General features: G+C 52.3%; 1 protein-coding gene across 5 annotated transcripts in view; it reads right to left on the reverse strand.

Annotated features, from left to right (window-relative positions):
• The window catches only part of Rfx2 (regulatory factor X2), a 75870-nt gene that overhangs the window by 23630 nt on the left and 31854 nt on the right, over nt 1–20386 (reverse strand). For 4 of the 5 annotated variants that reach the window (XM_023717082.1, XM_023717081.1, XM_023717079.1 and 1 more), the window contains exons 2-4: nt 7102–7201; nt 3478–3567; nt 1178–1257 (exon numbers count right to left, since the gene is read on the reverse strand). In XM_023717082.1, the coding sequence (XP_023572850.1) occupies nt 1178–1257; nt 3478–3567; nt 7102–7194 (263 nt within the window). In that variant the 5' untranslated portion in view covers nt 7195–7201. Of the gene's footprint in view, nt 1–1177; nt 1258–3477; nt 3568–7101; nt 7202–20386 lie in introns of those variants that run through there. The other variant, XM_023717083.1, reaches the window with a different exon arrangement.

Below are 20386 nucleotides of genomic sequence, written 5' to 3' on the forward strand. Positions count from 1 at the left end.
CAGGCGTGTAGATGCGTGTGACTAGTGAAACCGTCCAACGTCATGTTCCTGCCTTTGATGTCCCGGGGTCACACTGAACACCACTACCAGAAACTGGGTGGCCACAGGGCTCTGGGCGCTAGCAGAGGCTATGATTTTTTCAAAACAAAAACCAGGGCTGGGGGGTGGGGTGGCTCAGTGGGGAACGCTTGGCTCCACCCAGCCCTGCAAAACAGAAGGGAAAAAGCTACAAACTATTTTTTAAAAAATGTCATGGTGCCATCTTAATATGTAGACTCCCAAGAGATGCACAGTCCTGGCACTCCTTTAGCAGCTGGAGGAAGGGCTCACCATGTTGAGGCCCCAGGCTGTAGGCTCCTCCCGACACATGCAGGTCGGGGCCCAGCATGGGGTGGTAGCTTCCTTCTCTCTGAGTTACAGTCATGGTGTGCTTAGGCAGGTTTGAGCGGGACAGCCTACAGGCCTCATTTGGGCTTCACCAGTTTTACACTGCAGGCACCCATGTTTGTGTGTGTTTGGGGACACTTCTTGTTGGGCTCTGGGAAATGACACTTTTCCATCTGTCACAATGTAGTCCCCACACTGAGGAAGGAGTTGGTAAACCAAAGGAAAAGGAAGAATGAACAGAACGAGCTGCCTGCTGCCATGGACAGGCTTCTCTGCCCAAGCATGCCCAGTGGGGCAGAAAATTCTAGAAGCCCTTGAAAAATGGAAAAACCAGGCTTTGTGAACAGCCTAAAAAGCTAAAGTCTAAAGACAAAGATGAAAGTGCACTGAGGGCAACAGCTTCCAGGTTATGAATCTTATGCAGCTGTAGAAGTTGCATGCTTTCCTTTTTCTGGACTAGAGATTGAGCCCACAGCCTTCGCACCGAGCTCCATGCCCAGCCCCTGTGTTTTGAGATAGGCGCTCGCAAAGTCGCTAAATTGCCCAGGCTGGGCGTGAACTTGTGATCCTCTTGCCTCAGCCTCCCAGAGTGCTGGTGTGATAGTACTGTGCCACCATGTCCAGCTTTTCTCTTTTATTATTTTTAAGACAGACTTTCTAGACATTGAAATGTGTGGCTTGGTTTCCACAACCTCTGAGGGGAGGTGATGTCCCAGTAGGGGTTGAGATGGATGAGGGACAGATGGCAGGTGTCCCTGCCAGGAGAGGGCAGCAGCCGAAGGACACATACATGGCTCCATTGGCATAGACGGCGTCGCCCCCTTCCACGTACTGCACCTGTGCAGGGTACACGTGCTGCACGGGCGGGACCTGCAAAAACATCATGTGGACGCTCCGTGTCACAGTTGGCATTTCCCATCACTGCCTCTCGGCCAGCATCTCAGGCCCCAAGCATCTTTTCTTCCCTCCTGTGGACACTGAGGACCATGTTATCCTGTGCCCCTATGGTCAGCTCTTTATATGCTAGGAGAGACATCAGGGCAGGAGGAGATTCCAGTGGCCTGGGAGGTGACAGAGCCCCAGAACCCACAGCCTGACTGCATTTCCTTTTATTTTTTATTTTTATTTTTTTTCTGCGGTACCGGGGATTGAACTCAGGACCCTGTGCTTGACAGGCAAGCACTTATTCTACTGAGCTATCTCCCCAGCCCTTGACTGCATTTCCTGAGGCCTTGTTTTTGTCTCTGCTGCCCAGCCTGAGGGACACGAGACCAGCACCTCTAATCTGTATGCATGGGGACAGACGAGGAGGACCCTGGCTGCCAACTCCTGCAGCAGGGCCCGAGCTGTGACAGAGCCCTGGCCTTGGGTACCACATGGGTCCTGGAGCCAAGGAAGGGGCCACAGCCAGGGCCTGGTTCAGTCCTGGGCCCCTGAACCTCAGGAGTGGGACTTCTAGTTCCTTTCATGCAGGGGATCCTGCCAGAGGCCCAGGCCTCTGATTTTGGGGAGGAGTTTGTAGGGCCCCAGGGTGACCTTCCTCTGAGCCTTTGTCTACAGCATACCTCCTGGGGGACCCCAGCACTGCCACCTAGACTTCTCCATCACATGATCCCCAAAGAAACTCTGGGGAGGTGGCCATCCCTAGGGGAGGGAGTGGTGGCCTGGGGACCAGGTAGATGCAGGTCATGGGCTGGGGGTCTCTAGTCACCCAGAAAGGGGCAGGCCAGGCCCAGCTCCTGCCTGGGTGGGGGCCGCTTCTGGATGACATCCTCTGGTAAATCTGGTGGTTTTTTGTTTTTTTTTTTTTCTTTTGATACTGGCGATAGAAGCCAGGATCATAGACTTCTCACTGAGCTATACCTGCAGCATTTGCTTATTTTTTATTTCAAGACAAGGTCTTGCTAGTCACTCAGCTGGGCTCAAGCTCCGGCCCTCCTGTCAGCCTTCCAGAGCCTCCCACAGTGCTAAGTGGACCAGGGTGTCTCCATACCTGGCCATCCACTGGCTGGGCCCTTGTGTGCCTAGGGTGGGCCTCAACAGAGGCCAGCCCTATGACAGGATCCCTGCTGAGCCCGCCCACCCAGAGTGTCTGCTTATTTCTTGGGGCTCTATGAACCTATGGCAGAAATGTGCCACTAGTGACCCAGCGACCTCAAGAAGTCTGTAGATTCTGTCCCAAGGGCCAAATCTGACCCTTTTTTTAAGACAGGGTCTCACTATATAGTGTAGGCTGGCCTTGAGTTCACAGTAATCCTCCTGCCTCAGCCTCTAGAATGCCAGGATTACAGGTAGGTGCTACCACAACTGGCCCCTCATGGAGTGTTTTAATAAATAAAGTTTTACTGGTACATACCCAGGCTTACAAATGGATTATGGCTGCTTCTATGCTACAAAGACAGAGTCCAGTGGCTTCATTTGAGACCCTGTGACCACAAAATCAAAAGATACGGAGCACAGGCTGCCTGGGCGCTGATCTGCACGGCTGTGGGCCCACAGTCACAAGCTCTGCTCTGAGAGACGCGGCTCGGGAGAGCCGTCTCCTCTGCCAACACACCACCAGAGGGCAGCACCTGTCTGTGCGTGTGCCCCCCCCCCCCCCCCAAGGGCCTGTGTGCCTTCTTCCTCGAGGACTGGGTCCTTGCCTGCCCCCCAAATGTGGCTGAGTTTATGAATGAATGAATGAATGAATGAATGAATGAATGAATGAATGAATGAATGAAAGAATGAATGATCACTACCTATCTTGGCTCATGGAGAACTACTGGCAGCGGAAAAATTTTCTGAGCAAGTGAATGTACCAAGCAAAAAGAAATCGCAAAGTGGGCATAGTGGTATACGCCTATCATCCCAGCATTCTGAGAGGCTGAGGCAGGAGGATTGCAAGTTTGAGTGCAGCTTTGGCAACTTAGTGATATCCTGCCTCAAAATTTACAAGTAAATTAAAAATGGCTGGGAGTAGAGCTCAGTGCAAAGGCCCTGGGTTCAGTCCAGGGGGAGGGGAGAGGAGGAGGAAGGAGCGGCTGCAGCCCTCCGAGGTGGTCAGGATGGCAAGTGCCAACCATGCCCTGGGCAAAGGGGTGACTTTACCTGCTGAGGAACCTGTGGAACTCTGGGGAGAGTCAGTGGCTGCATCAGGGCCCCCTTGGGCACAGGGCCTGCCGCCTGGACCAGCACCCTCTGAAAAGGAAGAGGACAGAAAGTCAGACATGCTGCAGGACCTTCACCCAGAGCCCTCAGCCAGAGCCCACTCTCTTGTCCCCACATGTTCCAGCCTGAGTCGCAGGACTGGCAGAGGAAGGCAGGTGGCACACAGACATGCTCACGCTCACGCTGGGCTAGGAGGGTCCGGGGCAGGTGTGTGCTCAGTGCACACACACACACACACACACACACACGCACGCACACATGAGGCCTGCAGTCTGGTGAGGTGACACTGGCTGCCCAGCCCAGAAGCACTTGCTGGGGGGATGTGGATTCCCCGGACAGCCTTCTGCTGTCCACACTGCTGCTTCCTAGACAGGGCTTTGCAGCACCCTGTGGTTTTCCAGGCTTCCCCAGACCTCAGACTGTGTGGGTGGTGGCCCTCAATGGCTTCATCTTATCCTAGCAAGCTCTACTTTAGCCTTGAATCCACCTGTTAAGATGTTGTCACTCCTTCAATCCTTCCCCATCCTAGTTAAGATGTTGTAAACAAAAAAGAGATGAGAGGAAACAGAACTAATTACAAAGAATCCCATGACTTCTTGAGTCACCAACTACGAATTCCACTGTGGCTGTCATGGAAACCAAGAAGGTATTTAGGCAGAGACGAAGCAGAACAGGGCAGCGCTTGTTTCTGATCCGTAAGGATCGGGGAAGCGCATTTGGATGCTGGACATTTAAGATCTGTAACCTAGGAGGGGTCGGTCTGGTGGCCTTATTAAGAAAGCTCTGTTTGTTCCTAATCTTCAGTCTGACATGGAAATAATCTCACCATTTCAACACCAGGGTGCCGATTGGGAAAAACAGAAATAAGGAATCAAAGGGGGTTCCCAGGCTTGCAGGAGGAAAGGGTGTTCCATGCTTGTTTATTCCAAGCTGCGGCTTTCAAGGGCGCTGTCCGTGACGCTGTGATGTCCCCAGGTGGAACCTGAATGTCCCTGATTAGAGGTCTCTGAGTCAGTGGCGCTGGGCACGGGAACGCCACAGGGGGGGTGAGGAGCGCGGACACAGTCTCTAGCAGTCAAGGGTGACACCACCGAAGGGTGTCTGTGTCATGGCTGAGCTGGGCCCTGGGATGAGAGCTCATGGACAAGGACACCACGAACACAAGAGGAGCAGAGCAGTGGGCAGCTGAATGGGCTCCATCCCCACACTGGGTTACTGTGCAGCCGGGAAAGGTGAGGCTGGGACACCACAGCGAGGAGGGACCGGGACACGGTCCTCAGTAAGACACCAGACAGAGGTCACAGCATGGGCTCCATGGACAGGAAATGCCCAGGCAGGTGGACAGGCTGGGGAGGGCTGGGTAACTGCTCAGAGGGACAGGGCTTCCCTTTAGGGTGATGAAATGTTCCAGAACTTGATATGAACGCTGGTTGTACAGCTCTGAATATACTGAAACCCACTGAATTACCAACTTTAAAGTGAATATTGTATGATGTTCTGTGAATTTCACCTCATTAAGAGTATCCAGGCTTAGGGGCTGGGGAGATAGCTCAGGGGCATAAGCGTCTGCCTGGCAAGTACAAGGTCCTGAGTTTGATCCCTGGGATCAAAAAAAGAAAGAAAAAAGAATATTAAGGCTTAAACTAGACATCAGGGTGCATACCTGTCACCCCAAATACTAGAAAAGCTGAGGCAGAAAGGTCACTTAACGCCAGCCTGGGTGACATAGTAAAACCCCAGCTCAAAAGAAAATATATAGAGACAAATAGATTCTTTTTCTATTTACAAAATTTCCCAACCAGCAGGAGGCTGGGACAGGAGGATCACTGTGAGTTCCCGCCAGCCTGGGCCATACAGCGAGACCCTGTTAAACAGACAAACACCCAGTCAAGCATACATATGCAGAGCCTTAGGTCTCTGCAGCACCACAGAGCTGTGGGGGGCAGGGGTCGCGAGCTGTGTCACTGCCTGGCCACGTGTGCACACTCTGGTGCAGAGACATGGGCAGAGCCCAGGGCCTCAGCCACGTAGACCCCACTGGCATTCGGCCCACGCGACACAGGGTCCCAGGCAGCGCTGCAGATGGGGCAGCATGGTTTGCCACAGCAGAAGGCCCCTGCGTGTCCCCAGCCCAAGGAGGGGGACCCGGTGTGGACAGCACATCTGACCCTGCCCTTCCGCAGCCCTAGGTCCAAGTGTCCCTGCCAGGCTGTCCCAACTACAAGGAACAAAAGCCACAGAAGCCGCACTGGCCACTCCAAAGAGAACAAGCGGCTGTGTCTGCCTTTCTGTTTTGTTGAACTACGCCTTCCTCACCTGAGCCATGCTTCTTTCTGTGTTCCTGTGAGCCATGGATGATCCCGGGGCCACAGCTCTGGACACCACCCAAGCTTCCTGTGTTTCCTTGTCCCATGGGTTCCTGGGTTTGTTCTCTCTCTCTCTCTCTCTCTCTCTCTCTCTCTCTCTCTCTCTCTCTCTGTGTGTGTGTGTGTGTTGGTTTGTTTCTTTTAGCTGTTATTGTTTGTTTTGATTTCTGTTTTTGAGACAGGGTCTTGCCATCCTCCTGCTTCAGCCTCCTAAATGCTGGGATTACAAGTGTACCCACTGGTGTCCAGTTTTGTTTTTCTACTTTTTGTTGTTTTTGCTTTTGTTTTTGTTTTTGAGAGAGTCTTGCTACGCAGCCCAGGCTGGCCTGACATCAAGGCACCCTCCTGCCTCAGCTTCCTGAGTGCTAGCTACAGGCGTGGGCCATAATGCCTTCTTGTGTACGCTTTTATGATTTATTTCAAACCATAGAAGCATCCAGGCACAAACATAACCTGAATTTGAAAATGTTCTTTGCCAACTTTAAAGAATATTTACCTTTTTATTTTTACTGTATTTTGTGGCAGGGTCTCACTATGTAGTTCAGTTTGGCCTTGAACTCACTGCACAGCCCAGACTGGTTGTGAATTCTTGGTGATCCTCCTGCCTCAGCCTCCTGAGTGTTAGGATCACAGGCATGTGCTACCACATCCAGTTCAAAACTAGATTCATCTTTTCATTCTAACCTCCATTTTTTTTTTTTTTTTTTTTTTTTTTTTGGTGGAACTGGGGATTGAACTCAAGCCCTTGCACTTGCCAGGCAAGTGCTTATTCCACTGAGCCATCTCCCTGGCCACCCTAACCTCCATTTTGAACCAAACCCTAAGAAGTCTATTCTATTTTGCCTGTGTACAAAGTCTTTCTGCTCATTTCCAAGGTATAAGAAAACTTGCACTGAAAGAAAAGAAGTGACAGTTGCACTTGGGGGTGGGGTTGTGTCTTACTGAGTTTTTACCATGATTTCTTTGCAGGAATTTTTGTTTTAAACATCTTCTGTGGCACTGGGGATGGAACCCCGGGACTTCATACAGCTTTGGTCCCAGTCCTCGATAGTTCTCCCTTTGAGACCGTGTCTCCACGGACACAGGCCCCCGCCCCATGCAGTTCTGCTGACTGTCAAGCTGGGTGCTAAGTCTGCAGAGCACAGAAGACCCCACCCCCATGCCCCTACCCCCACCACTGGGAGCACTGGGCGGTTACCTGCGGGGAGGCGGGCACCGGCTGGGCTGCAGCTGCTGTGGGTCGAAGAGCCACGGATGCAGGCGAGTCTGCTCCTGCCTCAGAATTCTGCATGCTCCTCCTACGGAGGGTGAGACAGGTGTGGGTGAGGGCGCAGGTGCGCCCTTACTTCCATTCTCCACAATGTCGGGCCAAGACCCCAGCGGGGCGGAGGTGCACAAGCAAAACCCAGGCATGCGCGTGCTCCCCGAATCACAGCCTCTTGTCTCTCCACAGCCGACCAGGCCAGACCACATCCTGGAAGATGGTTGTCACTCCAACAATCTACCCTGACAAAGCCCTAAGGTCATGTTTTGCTGGCACCAGTGGCATTTGGGGTTGGATTTTTTGAAGTAGGGTCTCACTATGCAGTTTAGGCTAGCCTTGAATTCACTACATAGCCTAGGGTGGTCTCCAACTCACAGGGATCCTCCTGCCTCAGCCTCCCAGGTGCTTGATCACAGGTGGGAGGGTGCCCCCCCCCCCAGCTAGGGGCTGTATGTTTTGTCTGTGGGCACTGTAGGCCACTTCCTGGTCTCTGCCCACTGGATGCCAGCAATCCCCTCCTTCTCCATGACAACTTCAAATGTCCCAAGATGTTGCCTGGAATCATTGGGTAGATGGTCACCCCCAACCTGGAACCCCTGGCCTTGGGACTAGAGTATCTGCCAAAGAAACAGCACATTCTGGGGTTCATGGACCCCTCAGGAATTTAGGGAGAAATAAAAACTGGTTTCTGAGCCCAGCGAGCTAGCTCTGCGAATTAAGCTCCTGCTTAGGCAGACAAGGGGATGGGGTTCAGTGATCAGCACCACATGCTAGGCTGGCCCCCACACCCAGGCGCACAGAGCTGGCCACTGAGACTGGGCATGGTAGCCCATGCCTATAACCCCAGCGCAGGGGAGGCTGAGATGGGAGGATCACTACAAGTCCAAAATGCGTAGCGAGACCCTGTATCAAATAAATAAAAAAGAAAAATAAATTTTAAAAGAAAGAGAAAAAGAAAAAAAGAAGGAAAACCAGTGTCTGCTCCTGGAGTTCTCTGCCCATAGTACAAAAGTCTATTTCCTTGCTGTCAGATGCATACAACTTTCAGAAAGGGATTTTGTATTTTCATTTTTGTCGTAGTGCTAGCAAGGAAACTCAGGGCTTTCACACTGAGCTACAACCCCTGCCTTTTTAATTTTTGAGGCAGGGTCTTGCTAAGTCATTGAGTAGACCAGGCTGGGATTCAACTCCTGTCTCAGCCTCCCAGAGTGCTGGGATGACAGGCATGGCCACCGCACCCAGCTGTCTGTGTGTGTGCGTGTGCGTATGTGGTATTATTAAATGGAGTTTCCTAGGGACAGCAGAAAGAGTTGCGCACGTGTGAGCCCACCACTGCTGGTCTTATCTCGTGCTGATCCCGGGGAACAATTTTGACTCTTGGCCCGCGCTCAGCCTGCGTCTTTGTCCAGGCAGCCGACCACTAGGTGGCGCTCGAGCCACGCGTGCCGCCTGAGCCGCCAATCGCCGAAGACCCCCAGCGACCGGAGCACACCTGGGCCTCCTCGCGTCCTCTGCAGCCCTGACTGCAGGAGGTGTTTGCTTCAGGTCTGGGGGTCTCACTTTTCTCTAAACGTTTACAGCAGTCATTTCCATGGGGTCACTGCTTTGTCCCACACAACACTAAGTGGGGCAACTGCAGCAAACCGGTTATATGAATCCGGGGACAGAGCAAGGAGCAGACTGGCAGAGCCAGGTTCTTGTCCTCCAGGCACAAGTGACCTTGCTTCAAGGTACAGGTCACTGTGCCACTGGTCCGTCCTTCCTCCCTTCCTCTCCTTGCAGCAGAGAAGAGACCCAGGGTCTCCTGCTGAGCTTCATCCTTCCCCTTTCTTTTTATTTTGAGACAGGTTCTCACCAAGCTGCCAAGTTGCGCAGGTTGTCTCCAACTTGTGCCCCCCTGCGCAGCCTGCCTTCGGAGCCTGCCCTCTTTGGCAAGCTATTTACTGCATACTGTCCTGGGGTCACACACCCCATGCTGCACAGATGGGTGGCAGAAGGTTGGAGGATTCCTGGAGGAGGGAGAAGCAGAGTCCTCAGAGCTGCCTATAAAATCCACTCAAACTTCAGCTCAGTTGACTGAACCTCACAGAGGGCCTCGAGGAAACCAGCAGCTCAGTGCTGAGAGACCTACAGAGAGATTTCAGCGGCCACGTGGAGGTGGAGGGGTCAGAATGGAGCGAGGTTGAGCGGTGCAGCTGCCGTAGGGGGACTGCAAGCACTGTCACAGCGAGGGCGAGGACCCGGCAAGAGGACGATGGGGCTGCTGCTGAAGAGAAGAAATGGGACTCGCCGTCACCAGACTCACAGTAGTCCTGATGATTGGGGCCATCTGACAAAGAGCAAGGATAACTACTCAGGAGGTTCTGGAAGTGAAGGGCAATGACATGCTTTATGAGTGAGCGTTTGGAAACCTTACCACCAACAGGAAATGTACAAAGGACCAAGGGGGCCAGGGAGATGGCTCAGTAGAATAAGTGCTTGCCTGGTAAGCGCAAGGGCTGCAGTTCAATCCCCGGTTCCGCCAAAAAATTTATATATATATAAAGTTCCAAGGAGTGCTGGTTTGTGGTGCATACCTGTCAGCCCAACGCTAGGGAGGCTGAGGCAGGAGGGTACTGAGTTCAAGGCCAGTCTGGGCCACAGAGCCAGTTTAAAGTTAGACTGTGGGAGCTGGAGAGATGGCTCAGTGGTCTAAAGCACCTACTTGAAACAAGCTTGGCAAAGCATCAGGGACCGCGGTTCAATCCCCCAGCACCACATGCCAGCCAGCCCCGCCCCCTGGTGGGCTGAGCTGGCCACACACACACACACAATAAATAAATGTAATAAATAAACATAAATAAATATAAAAAAAATAAAGTTAGACTGTTACATAGCAAGACTAAATACAATAAAATGATCAGAGAGAAATGTAGACATTTTGGATAGTAAATCTCAGCCCATTTCAAAAAGCTAAAGCCACACAGAGCGTGCACAACTTTGTAAAGGGTTAAATCATTAATAAAAGTGCCGAGGAGATAGCTCAGCAGCATATGAGCTGGCCTGGCAAGCACAAAAGGTCCTGAGATTGATCCCTGGTACCAACAAAAACAAACAAACAAAAAACCAAAACATGGGCCAGCCAGATAGCTCAGCGGATTAAAGTGCCTGCTTAGGTAGATGCAGGGGCCGGGTTCAAGGGCCCCGCTCCCTGGGTGCACTGAGAGGGCGATTGAGATTGGGAGTGGTGGCGTGGATCTGTAATCCCAGCACTTGGGAGGCCGAAAACAGGAGGATCACTACAAGTCCAATCTGTGTAGTGAGACCCGATAGATCATGTACTAAATACATAAAAAAAAAAAATCTGAAAAAGTGCTCTTATTAACCACAACATATTTTTCAAGCCCTACAATTCAATAATAAGGCAAACAACCTAATAATAAAAATATGCGAAGACTTCAGCAAGCGCTTCACAAAGAAGATGCACAGTTGCAAACAAACAAACAAACAAACAGCATACACAATAGCACTGAGCCTGCCAGTCATTAGGGAAATACCAGTTCTAGCCGGGGAAACACAAGGCGCTAAGCACTTCCCTCACTGACTAAATAAACAAGTCTGACAAGGTCTGAGGGAACCTTCCCACGTTCCCTGTGGGGATGTGGAACAATTCAACTGTGCTGGAAAAGCGGCTGGTAGTTTTCTAAAAAGTTAAACATATCCCTGAACACCAACCCCGCTTCTCCTACTATTTATCCGAGCAACAAGGAAACATCTGTCTGTAAACAGAAAACAACTTCAGAGACGCAACTTCAGGGCGTGCTTTTCACAATAGCCAACCAAGTGGAGCACAGAGGAGACCCAGAGGGGCAGGAGCTACCCGCTGTCACTCGGAGACCAACTAGGCCGGGGAAGGGCGTGGCTGAAAACCAAACAGGCAGCGGAACCAGCTACTCGTGAGAAGGGATGAATGGTCAGTGTTCACACTGTGCGGCTAAACCTCAAAATTACTATGCTGAAAGCAGAGGAAGTTATCATGAGGAAGGGACAAAAGTAGGTGGGAAAAAAAGAAAAAGGCCCAGTGGGAGGGTCTGAGTTTCCAGGGAGACAGGCACGTTCTCCACGATAAGGGAGAGCCGTTGCATGGTTACACAGAGGCCTGCTTTGTCAAAATCTGCCACACATTTGTGTTCTTACTGAATGTGCATCTAACAGTAAAAAGTATAAAAATATCAGGGGGGTGGGGAGCAAGTGGGGATATACAGGTGGCATAAGAATAGACCGGTAGCTGGGCGTGGCGGCGGGCACCCGTCACACCGGTGCTTGGGAGGCTGAGGCAGGAGGATGGCTCATTCCAGGCCAGCCCAAGCAATTTAGCAATTTCATGAGATCTTGTGTCAATGTGGAAGACAAAAAAAAAAAAAAAAAGGCTAAGGAGATCGTGCTCTGGGTTTAAACCTCAGTACTTCAAAACAAAGGAGGGAGGAAAGGAGGGAGGCAGAAAGAGACAGAAGAAATAAAGGAGGGAAAGAGTGCTGGCAACTGCTGGGATGGCGGCTACACTGGCTCCTGGGTGTTTCACACTGGACATGCTTGGCATTGTGTATACTTTGTAGATGTGTGAAATTTCGATAACCAAAATCACACTCACACACACACACACACACACAGCTGTCAGCTCAAGAGGACGCACAGGTCACAAGCCCAGGCCCTGGGAGTCAAGGCCTGTCCCTCGCAGGCCTTGACTCTCCCCTCTGCCCACCATATCCATGCTGCTGATGCTGCCTGCCCGTTCGTCACCATGCAGCCGGCCCAGGGACCAGGCCACCTGTGTGCAGTGCCTGTGCTGGTGGTCAACAGATGCTTACTTCACTTTTTTATTTTTAGGGCTTTTCTTTTCTTTCTTTCTTTTTTTTTTTTTTTTTGGTGGAACTGGGGATTGAACTCAGGATCTTGCGCTTGCCAGGGAAGTGCTGATCCCACTAGGCCATCTCCCCGGCCCCTTTTCTTTTCTTTTGAGACAGGGTCTCACTCTGTAGTCCAGGCTGGCCTTAAACTCTGTATGTACCCCAGTCTGGCCTTGAATTCTCGAAGGTCTTCCTACCTCAGCCCCCAAGTGCTGGGATTGCAAAGGTATCTGGGTTACTTAATAGCGGCCCCAAAGCACTAGAGAGGTGAGGCTGGCAGTTCAGGGCAAACAGCAGCTGGGAAGCGCTTCTCCTACATAGAAAGGTGGAAGTCCTTGGTTTAGCAAGCCCGCATCAATGCCGCTGTGGAGACCTCAGCAGCCGCTGCTGTTAGCAGCCTGCAGCTGAGCCACAAACCCAGCCTTAAGGGCCACGCTAGCCTGCGTGGAAGCTGACACTACCCGTGCTTCTGGGCATGTGGTGGGGGCTTGGGTGTGGCTGCAGCAGGTGACTGAGGAGCAAGAGCTGCCTCTGTCGGGAGCCAGAGCTCGCCCGGGGCCTGGATGGGAATCCTTCAGTCTGGGCTTCCCGTGCTGGGGATTGCATCCCTTAGAACCTCCTCCTGCTCTTTTTGTCTGTCTTTCTTTCTTTCTTTCTTTCTTTCTTTCTTTCTTTCTTTCTTTCTTTCTTTCTTTCTTTCTTTCTTTCTTTCCTTCCTTCCTTCCTTCCTTCCTTCCTTCCTTCTTTCTTTTTCCTTCCTTCCTTCCTTGTGGTGGAAGTACTGGAGATTGAACTCAGCCTTTGCACTAAGGTAAATCTTTGGCTCTTTTTAAAAATTTTTAATTTTGAGAAAGTGTCCCACTGCCTTGCCCAGAGTAGGTTTGAACTTGTGACCCTCCTGCCCCAGCCTCCCGGAATGCTGCGCTGACAGGCGAGCACCATCACACCTCCTGCAGTGCTGCTCCACACGGTAGATCCCTGGGGAATCTTCCTCAGCCTGCCTTCAGATGCATTCAGGAGCTTGAGTAGCCAAGCAACAGGACAGAGGCTGCAGACATGACAGACAGATGTCCCTGGGCCGCAGGGCCCAACACAGGGGCTGGCAGGCCCCAGCTCTCTCATGGCTCAAACACACATGCCCATAGTTCAAGCGAAGGGCAGTGGAAAGTGCACACACGAGGGGAGAGGCTGCGATGTGGTGCCCCTCAGCCCAGCGCCAGCCTCGGCAATCTCGGAATTGCATATTTGACCTTGAACAAATGTCACAGTGACCAAGTGTGAAGGTCACCAGTGGGGATGGGGACGCGTGCCGGGTCTCAGCCCGCAGCGGCAGCTGGCATAGGGCCGGATGAAGGAATGTGCCCGGGCACAAAGGGAAGAGGCTTCTGTTTACAGGGAAATACTCCCGTCTCCTAGCAACTGGCAATGTCAGGAAAGGAAACGCACAGTGCTGGGAGAAGTTTCTGGGCCCTGTTCCTGCCTTGCCGCTGACTCACGGCGACCTTAAGCAATCTCTTTTCTATTCTTGCTCCTCCATAAGCCAAATGGAGCTGTCACCTGCGTGCGCGGCCGGATCGATATTTAGACCTCTTGTCACCACGGGGTAATTATGGATGTGGAAAAAGAGCAGTTTCCAGGGCCTTCATTCTGATCGGCCACTTTGTCTCTGCTTCGGGGGTTCACCCTGAGGCTCCCTTGGTGGCACCCATGGTCCTTGGCCGCCAGGACCATTTCCTCCCCCTGAACAAAGGGGAAAGGCCTGCGACACTCCCAGGATGCCAGTCACTTTGAGGCCAGGTTCTACCCCAGAGTTGCCTTCCTGCTCCCCAGGTGTGACAGTAACCAGAGGTGTCCCTCTCTTGGTGCCCTTCAGCCTGAGGTCAGGCCTCAGACAGGAGCAAGGGACAGTGCTGTGTCAGTCCTCATTGCTTCTCTGTGGCCCTTGTCAGCTGCCTGGAACAAGAGGATGGCAGGAAGTCTGGCAGCTGACACTCCTGTGTCATGAAAAGCAGGTCCCTTTGCCTTCCTGACTCCAGGGCTGTGCGCGCTGTCACCCTGGGTCACTCCCAATGCCCAGGGGTTGGGATACAGGTGTCTCCATCTCAGTGTGAGGCACATGGGGGTGCCCTGTGCACCACTGGGCCCCACTCCCACTCCCGGCCAGGAGCTTCCTATTTGTCACTACCACAGATATGCCAGGCCTGGCCTTGTGTCCCCTGGGGGGTCAGGATGAGCCCTATGTAGACCCACCATTTTCAATGGACACATGACAGCTGAGAAAAGTTTAGACAAACTGTCCCAAACAAAATAAATTCACAGGCAGGCCAAGGACATGGAGAATGGCCAGTGGGACGCAGTTATGGCTACAAGGCCTAAGGGTGCCCCACCAGGCCTTGTGGGCTGCTGCTCATGGTTCCTGACTGGTGAACTTCCATCCCAGCTGCTCCGATATTACTCCCCGCCCCAGCCACCTGGCACCTGTGCTCCTCGGCCCTGGCTGCTTTTTGCTGGTGCACTGAGCTTTCACGGGTCTGAGCTGGCTCTGGGCTCCTCTGAAATAAAGTACCTGCAGAATTCAAGTTCCTTTGCTTTTGGTAAGAATTGGGCTTTAGTTCCTGTTTCTTTTGTAGAAACCAAACTGCCCCCAGCACAATAGCAGGACTGACCGAGGTAACTAGCAGGACAGGCAGGTAGGTGGCAGGTAGGTGGCAGGGTCACAGGGTCTCCCTTTCAACTCTTGGATGCGCCATGCTGACCTAGACTGTGCCGACTCAGGGGAGCATTGTCATGACAAGGAAACACCCTATGACATCTCTCTTAAAGAGACAAGAAGCAGAATGTGGGGCACACGCACATCCCAGTGCTTGGAGGCTGAGGCAGGAGGACTGCTGCTTGCTGCAAGTTTGAGGCCAGTACACAGTCAATTAGATGCCAGTCTGAACTACACAGGGGGATCCTGTCTGAAAAAGTGGTGGTCCGGCCGGGAGGTAGTGGCCCAAGCACCTGCTGGCAACTGCAAGATCCCGAGCTGAATCCCTGGTACCGCAAAAAAGAATAAAATGAAATGAAAAGGTGGTGGTGGGGTTTGACTGCGAATACACAAAACTGTCCAAACCAGGGACGGCCACCTTGTCTCTGATGTGGTCTTACTTCAGGTGCCACCAATCAGCAAAGTGATGTTAAACGCTATGGCGCCTTCCTTCTCCAGCTTCTTGCCCTGTAAATACTCTATCGGTGGGCAACTCGGGCCATCGCTTATTAGTACTGAATTGAGCACCACAAAGCATTGTTTCTAGGAAATGGAAACTTCCCCCTGGGTTGGGGGTGCCCAGGTTCACCACACTGGGGCGAATAGGAGGAAACTGAAGTGGAGATGGAGGCTGTGCTCAGCTCATCACTCTCCTGAGAGCAGGAGGGATAAGTGCCACAGAGACAGACAGACAGACAGACAGACAGACAGACAGACACACACACACACACACACACACACACACACACACACCTTCACACCACCTGATGCAGGCAAATAGGAAAAAACAAGCCAAAAGCCCTCCTAAGACCCTGGCACTTTTTTCTTTTTTAAAAATGTATTTAGTACAGGGTCTACAGGGTCTCACTATGTAGATAAAACTCACAGTGATCCTCCTGTTTTTAGCCTCCCAAGTGCTGGGATTACAGGCACATGTCACCATGCCCAGTCTCAAAGACAGCACTTTTTTTTTTTTTTTTTTTTTTTTTTTTTTGGTGGTACCAGGGATCACACTCAGGACCTTGCACTTGCTAGGCAAGCTAAGCACCTATTCCACTGAGCTATCTCCCTGGCCCCCATTTTGGTTCTTTGAGAGAGGGTCTGGCCTTAAGCTTGCCAGCAATCTTCCTGCCTTAGCCTCCCAAGAGTTGGGATGACAGGTATGTGTCACTGCGCCCAGCTAGGACACTTGTCATCTGTGGTCACCCCAGCCATTCTGCTGTCAAGCAGAATGCTGACCCCTCCCAGGGACCCCAAACCAGCAATCCTACTATAGCAGAGTGGGAGGGGACTCCAGCTACTGATCGCATACACACTTGGGAGAAAACCTTAAAGCAAGCTTTTCTCGCCGTACGTGATGTCATCCAGGCTTCCCTTGAAATCGTCCTGCTGTCCTGCTTCTCGATGCCCCTCTTTCCCTCCAGCTCTCAGCCCACACTGGACTCTGGGTCACCTCCACCCTGAGCCTCCTGTTCTCTGCAGTGGCCTTCCTGCCTTTTGCCTCCTCTGTCCCTCATGCCCACATCTTCTCTTCCCAGCACCTCCAAGAGCCATTTTTGTCATCCACAGAATAGGATCAGGGTTAGAAATAGGGAGTTGAAGAGTGAGTGGCCTTAGGGACCAGCAAAAGCCTAAGATCTTTACAGAAAAAGGCATTACCCTCCCCACTTCTAGAAGGTTCTGGAGGCTTCCACCCGCTCACAGGAGCCATCAGCCAAGCCTACCATGAGCTCCTGTAAGCCCCAGCCCCTCTATACACGAGCTCATGCCACACTGGCTCAGGCCAGCATCCACTGCCACTGTGGCTGTCTTTCATCCTTTGCATCCAGGTTGCTGAGCCTGCTTCCTGGCACCCAGTCCTGGGAGGGGCAGCTGCCCGGCCTCCCCATCACTTTGTGGCTGGCATGCTGGCCCTGTGTTTGCCCAAGGTCCCCTCCGGCCACTCCAGCTTCCTGACCTTGACCTGGGGAAGTGTCTGGAACTTGTCCGGGCACTGCAGCCAGCTGCCCTCACTCTTCTGGGACATCATCTTCTTGATTGCCCATACCAGCCTCTCTCTGGGGCCTCTGTCCCCCTTGGAGTGGGGCCCTCAAGGCCCACACCTCCAACATCCCCCAAGGCCTAGCTCTCCCAGTCCTCTGACTTAGGCGCCCTCAGAAGCCCTTTGTCACAACCTGCCACTTCCTTGTGGGGCTCACCAGACACCTCCTGGCCCAGCAGTGTGTGGCTAGACATTTAGCCCTGCTGTGCCCACCAACACCACGGCCATGTTCTTGGTTTTTTCTTTTTCTTTTTTTTGAGTGGAGAAGACATTGAGACAGGGTATTGCTATGCTGCTGAGACTGGCCTCCAATTTGCAATGACCCACCTGACTCAGCCTCCTGGGTACGCGTGCTCAGATTGCAGCCACCACACCCCATGACCATTATTGTTCCTCTTTCTTCCTTTCTTTCTTTTGGTACTGGAATCAAATTCAGGACCTTGTGCTTGCCAGGCAGGCACTTGGACCTCTGAGCTACACCCTCAGCCATCTTTGCTCTGCTCTTTTGGGGTTTCCCATCTTGTCCTGCATCTGGGTCTGTCACAGCTGTCTCCTGATTGTCCCTGCACTACAGGTCTCTGTCAACTTGGCCTCTGCCAGCCAACTTCACTTGCTTTGGAGAGATTCAAAAGACACTACTGTTTTTTCACTCCTTGTGGCCCCAACACCCATAGCCAGTCGGGCAAGGATCTGGCTGCCCACAGAGCACGCACATGCCGAATCCAAGAGCACTGAGAGCCTGGTCACCCAGCTGGGGTCTGGCACCATGGGTGCCGTCTCAAGGGCCCCTGGTCCCTGTACTGCATGGCTAAGGACCATACACACATACCATGGAGGCCACCACCCTTGTGGATACAGCAACCTAAATCTGAGCTCAGAGCGGCCAGTGAGGTGGGAAGTGGCCGCGCCTGGTCTGCACCAGTTCTCCGGCGCCTAGCCTGGCTCTCCTCAGGAGCAGAAGGAAGCACAAAGTCTCACAGAGCCCAGGCCCTCCACTGTGCATACAAGCTGGCTCCATGTGCCAGTGTAGCTTGTGGCTTTAGGTGCTTCTAGAGTTCAAGCTGGGCATGGCAGCTCCCAGAGACAGCAAGTGATCTCAGCCTGGGTGACTTAGCCATTTAGCAAGGTCCTGTCTCAAAACCTTAAAAGTAGGGCCAGGGATGTAGCTCAGTGCAAAGATTTTGGGCTCAATCCCCAGTAGGTGGGGATAGATGAAGTTTCCAGGACTTGGCTTACATCATAGGGAAGGAATTCACTGCTGCTGGCTTTGGTGGCTGGGTTATGGTAGTTATGAGGGTCAGTCCTGGGCATAGCAGGATGCTGCCAGCCCCAGTCATGACAGCCACCTATGTCCCTAGATGCTGTTCAGGGTGTCCCCTGATAGGCAGAAGGTCCCCCCGAGAACCCCAGCACTTTCTGGGTTCCCTCAGCTTTCCTGTCACATGCCGTCTGGTCCCGTCTCCTCAGAGAGCAAAGCATGGCTCCCATGATCTCCCTAGCATGGCACCCATAGTTTTCCTGATACGCTCTGCAGATAGGAGTGAGCAAGGCCGGCCTGCCCATTGTCCCTGCCCCCACATGGCCATCAGACCCTGGCCCTGGGGACCTGGGGAGCTGCCACCTGGGGTCACGCTTGTGATAGTGGCTTCCGCTCCCCCAGCTTTCCTTCCCTCTCACTCGGGTCTGCTCCGGTCTCTGCTCTTCCTCTTCCAGCCATGAGCTTCCCTTGTCCTCTCCTTTCCAGTCTCAAATGGAGCCAAGCCGGAAAGTGGAAGAGATGCAAGCAGAAGTGACAAACGATAGCCAGGAGGCTTTGCCCTTCACAGCAACTTCTGAGCTCTGGCGGGGCCTGGTGACTTGTCTGGGCCATGCCTACCTGGAGACAGGTACACATTGGGCCTGAGCATGGCATCCTGTCCCTCACGGCCACTTTGAGAGACAGCAATGATCCTGGGGTGGCGAGTGGGCCATCTCTCCATGTCCCCAGGACCCACTCAGATGAGGGGAAGGCCGGCTTTTGGGTACTCCGAATGTTACATGGCCTCTCCAGGCCAGCCCCGCTTCCTTGACAGCTGTCACTTTACTCTGGAATTATTTTTTTAGTACTGGGGGTTGAAGTAGGGCCTTTTCACTAAGCTCCATCCCCCAGCCCCTTTTGTAATTTTTACTTTCAGTCTCGCTAAGTCACTCACTCAGTTGCCCAGTTGGGCTCCAGCTTGGTATCCTCCTGCCTCAGCCTCCCAGAGTGCTGGGAGGACCAGAGTGCATCCCACACCTGGCTACTCAGGAATTGAAAGTGGGGAGTGGCCTAGCCCCACTGAATTTCCACCTAAAGCCATAGCACAGGAGGAGCCTGAGGATCCCCAAAGCCTGCTCTGTCAGCTGACGGGGGTCCTGAGAAGTCTTTGCCTGAGCTGCACACACCTTGATGCAGGAGCAGCAAACGGGTTTTGTTGTTGTTGTTTAAAGTGATAAATTTAAATGAAAAAATTTTAAGTGGGGCTCTATTTCCTGCAAACTGACTTGCTGACCTGGGAACTGGGCATAAAGTAACTTTGTAGAATGCAAGTGCATTTCTACAAGGATCTATCTTTAACGATCTTCTATGTCTATCCGACTACAGCGGGTGACAGATGATGTGTGAATTTTAATTAATCTTTTGAGGAGTTTTCATGTGAGACAGAACATGTATTTTGATTCCAGCAAAATTTGCTGTCGATGGATCTTAATTAGTGCATCTGATAGGGTGACAGCTAACAAGCTTGCCTTAAAAATAGAAACAGCCAGCTTTCATTCGTTACATAACACTGGCATTCCATTATCCAACCACTGCAAAAGAAAGCTGGGAGCTCATGCAGCTGCGCTGGTCTTGAGATATTAGCTGAGTCCCTGGTACACAGGGGCAGCAAATTAATCTATCTATCTTTCTTTCTTTCTTTCTTTCTTTCTTTCTTTCTTTCTTTCTTTCTTTCTTTCTTTTTCTTTCTGCAGTACTGAGGATTGAATTTAAGGCCCTTGTATAGCCCTGTTTAATTTTTATATTTAGACACAGAGTCTCACTTAGTCACTAAGTTGCCCCAGGTGGGCTCAAACTTGCCTCCTCCTCAGCCTCCTAGAGCACTGGGATGGCAGGTGTGCACCACCACGCCTGGCCAGTGAGTGTTTTCCTGGGGCATTCAGCTACAAAATGAACTGCCTATAAGATAGAGAGAAAAAAATATCCCTACCACTAAAGTGCTTCTCACTAGAGCTGTTTCTGCGGGCTGGCGTGTCTGCCACTAGGCTGCACATCTGCAGTTGGTCAGCTGCAGTCACACCTCACTGGAGCAGAATATAGAAGGAAAAAGTCCCCACCAGAAAACTGCCCTGGTACCAGGTCTCAATTTATAGCCTGGCTGTGGGGGCGGGGGCGGTGCTGGGCAGACGGAAAGACATGTGTGCCGGGCTCTAAATGAGCTCAGCCGTGTGTTTACCTAAGCAACCAGCCCTTGTAAATAGTCGCTATCTCTAGCTGCCAGTGTGTGTGTGTGTGGGGGGGGTGTT

This window comes from Octodon degus, unplaced genomic scaffold (genome assembly GCF_000260255.1).
Source record: "Octodon degus isolate 3935 unplaced genomic scaffold, OctDeg1.0 scaffold00050, whole genome shotgun sequence".
Lineage (NCBI taxonomy): Eukaryota > Metazoa > Chordata > Mammalia > Rodentia > Octodontidae > Octodon > Octodon degus.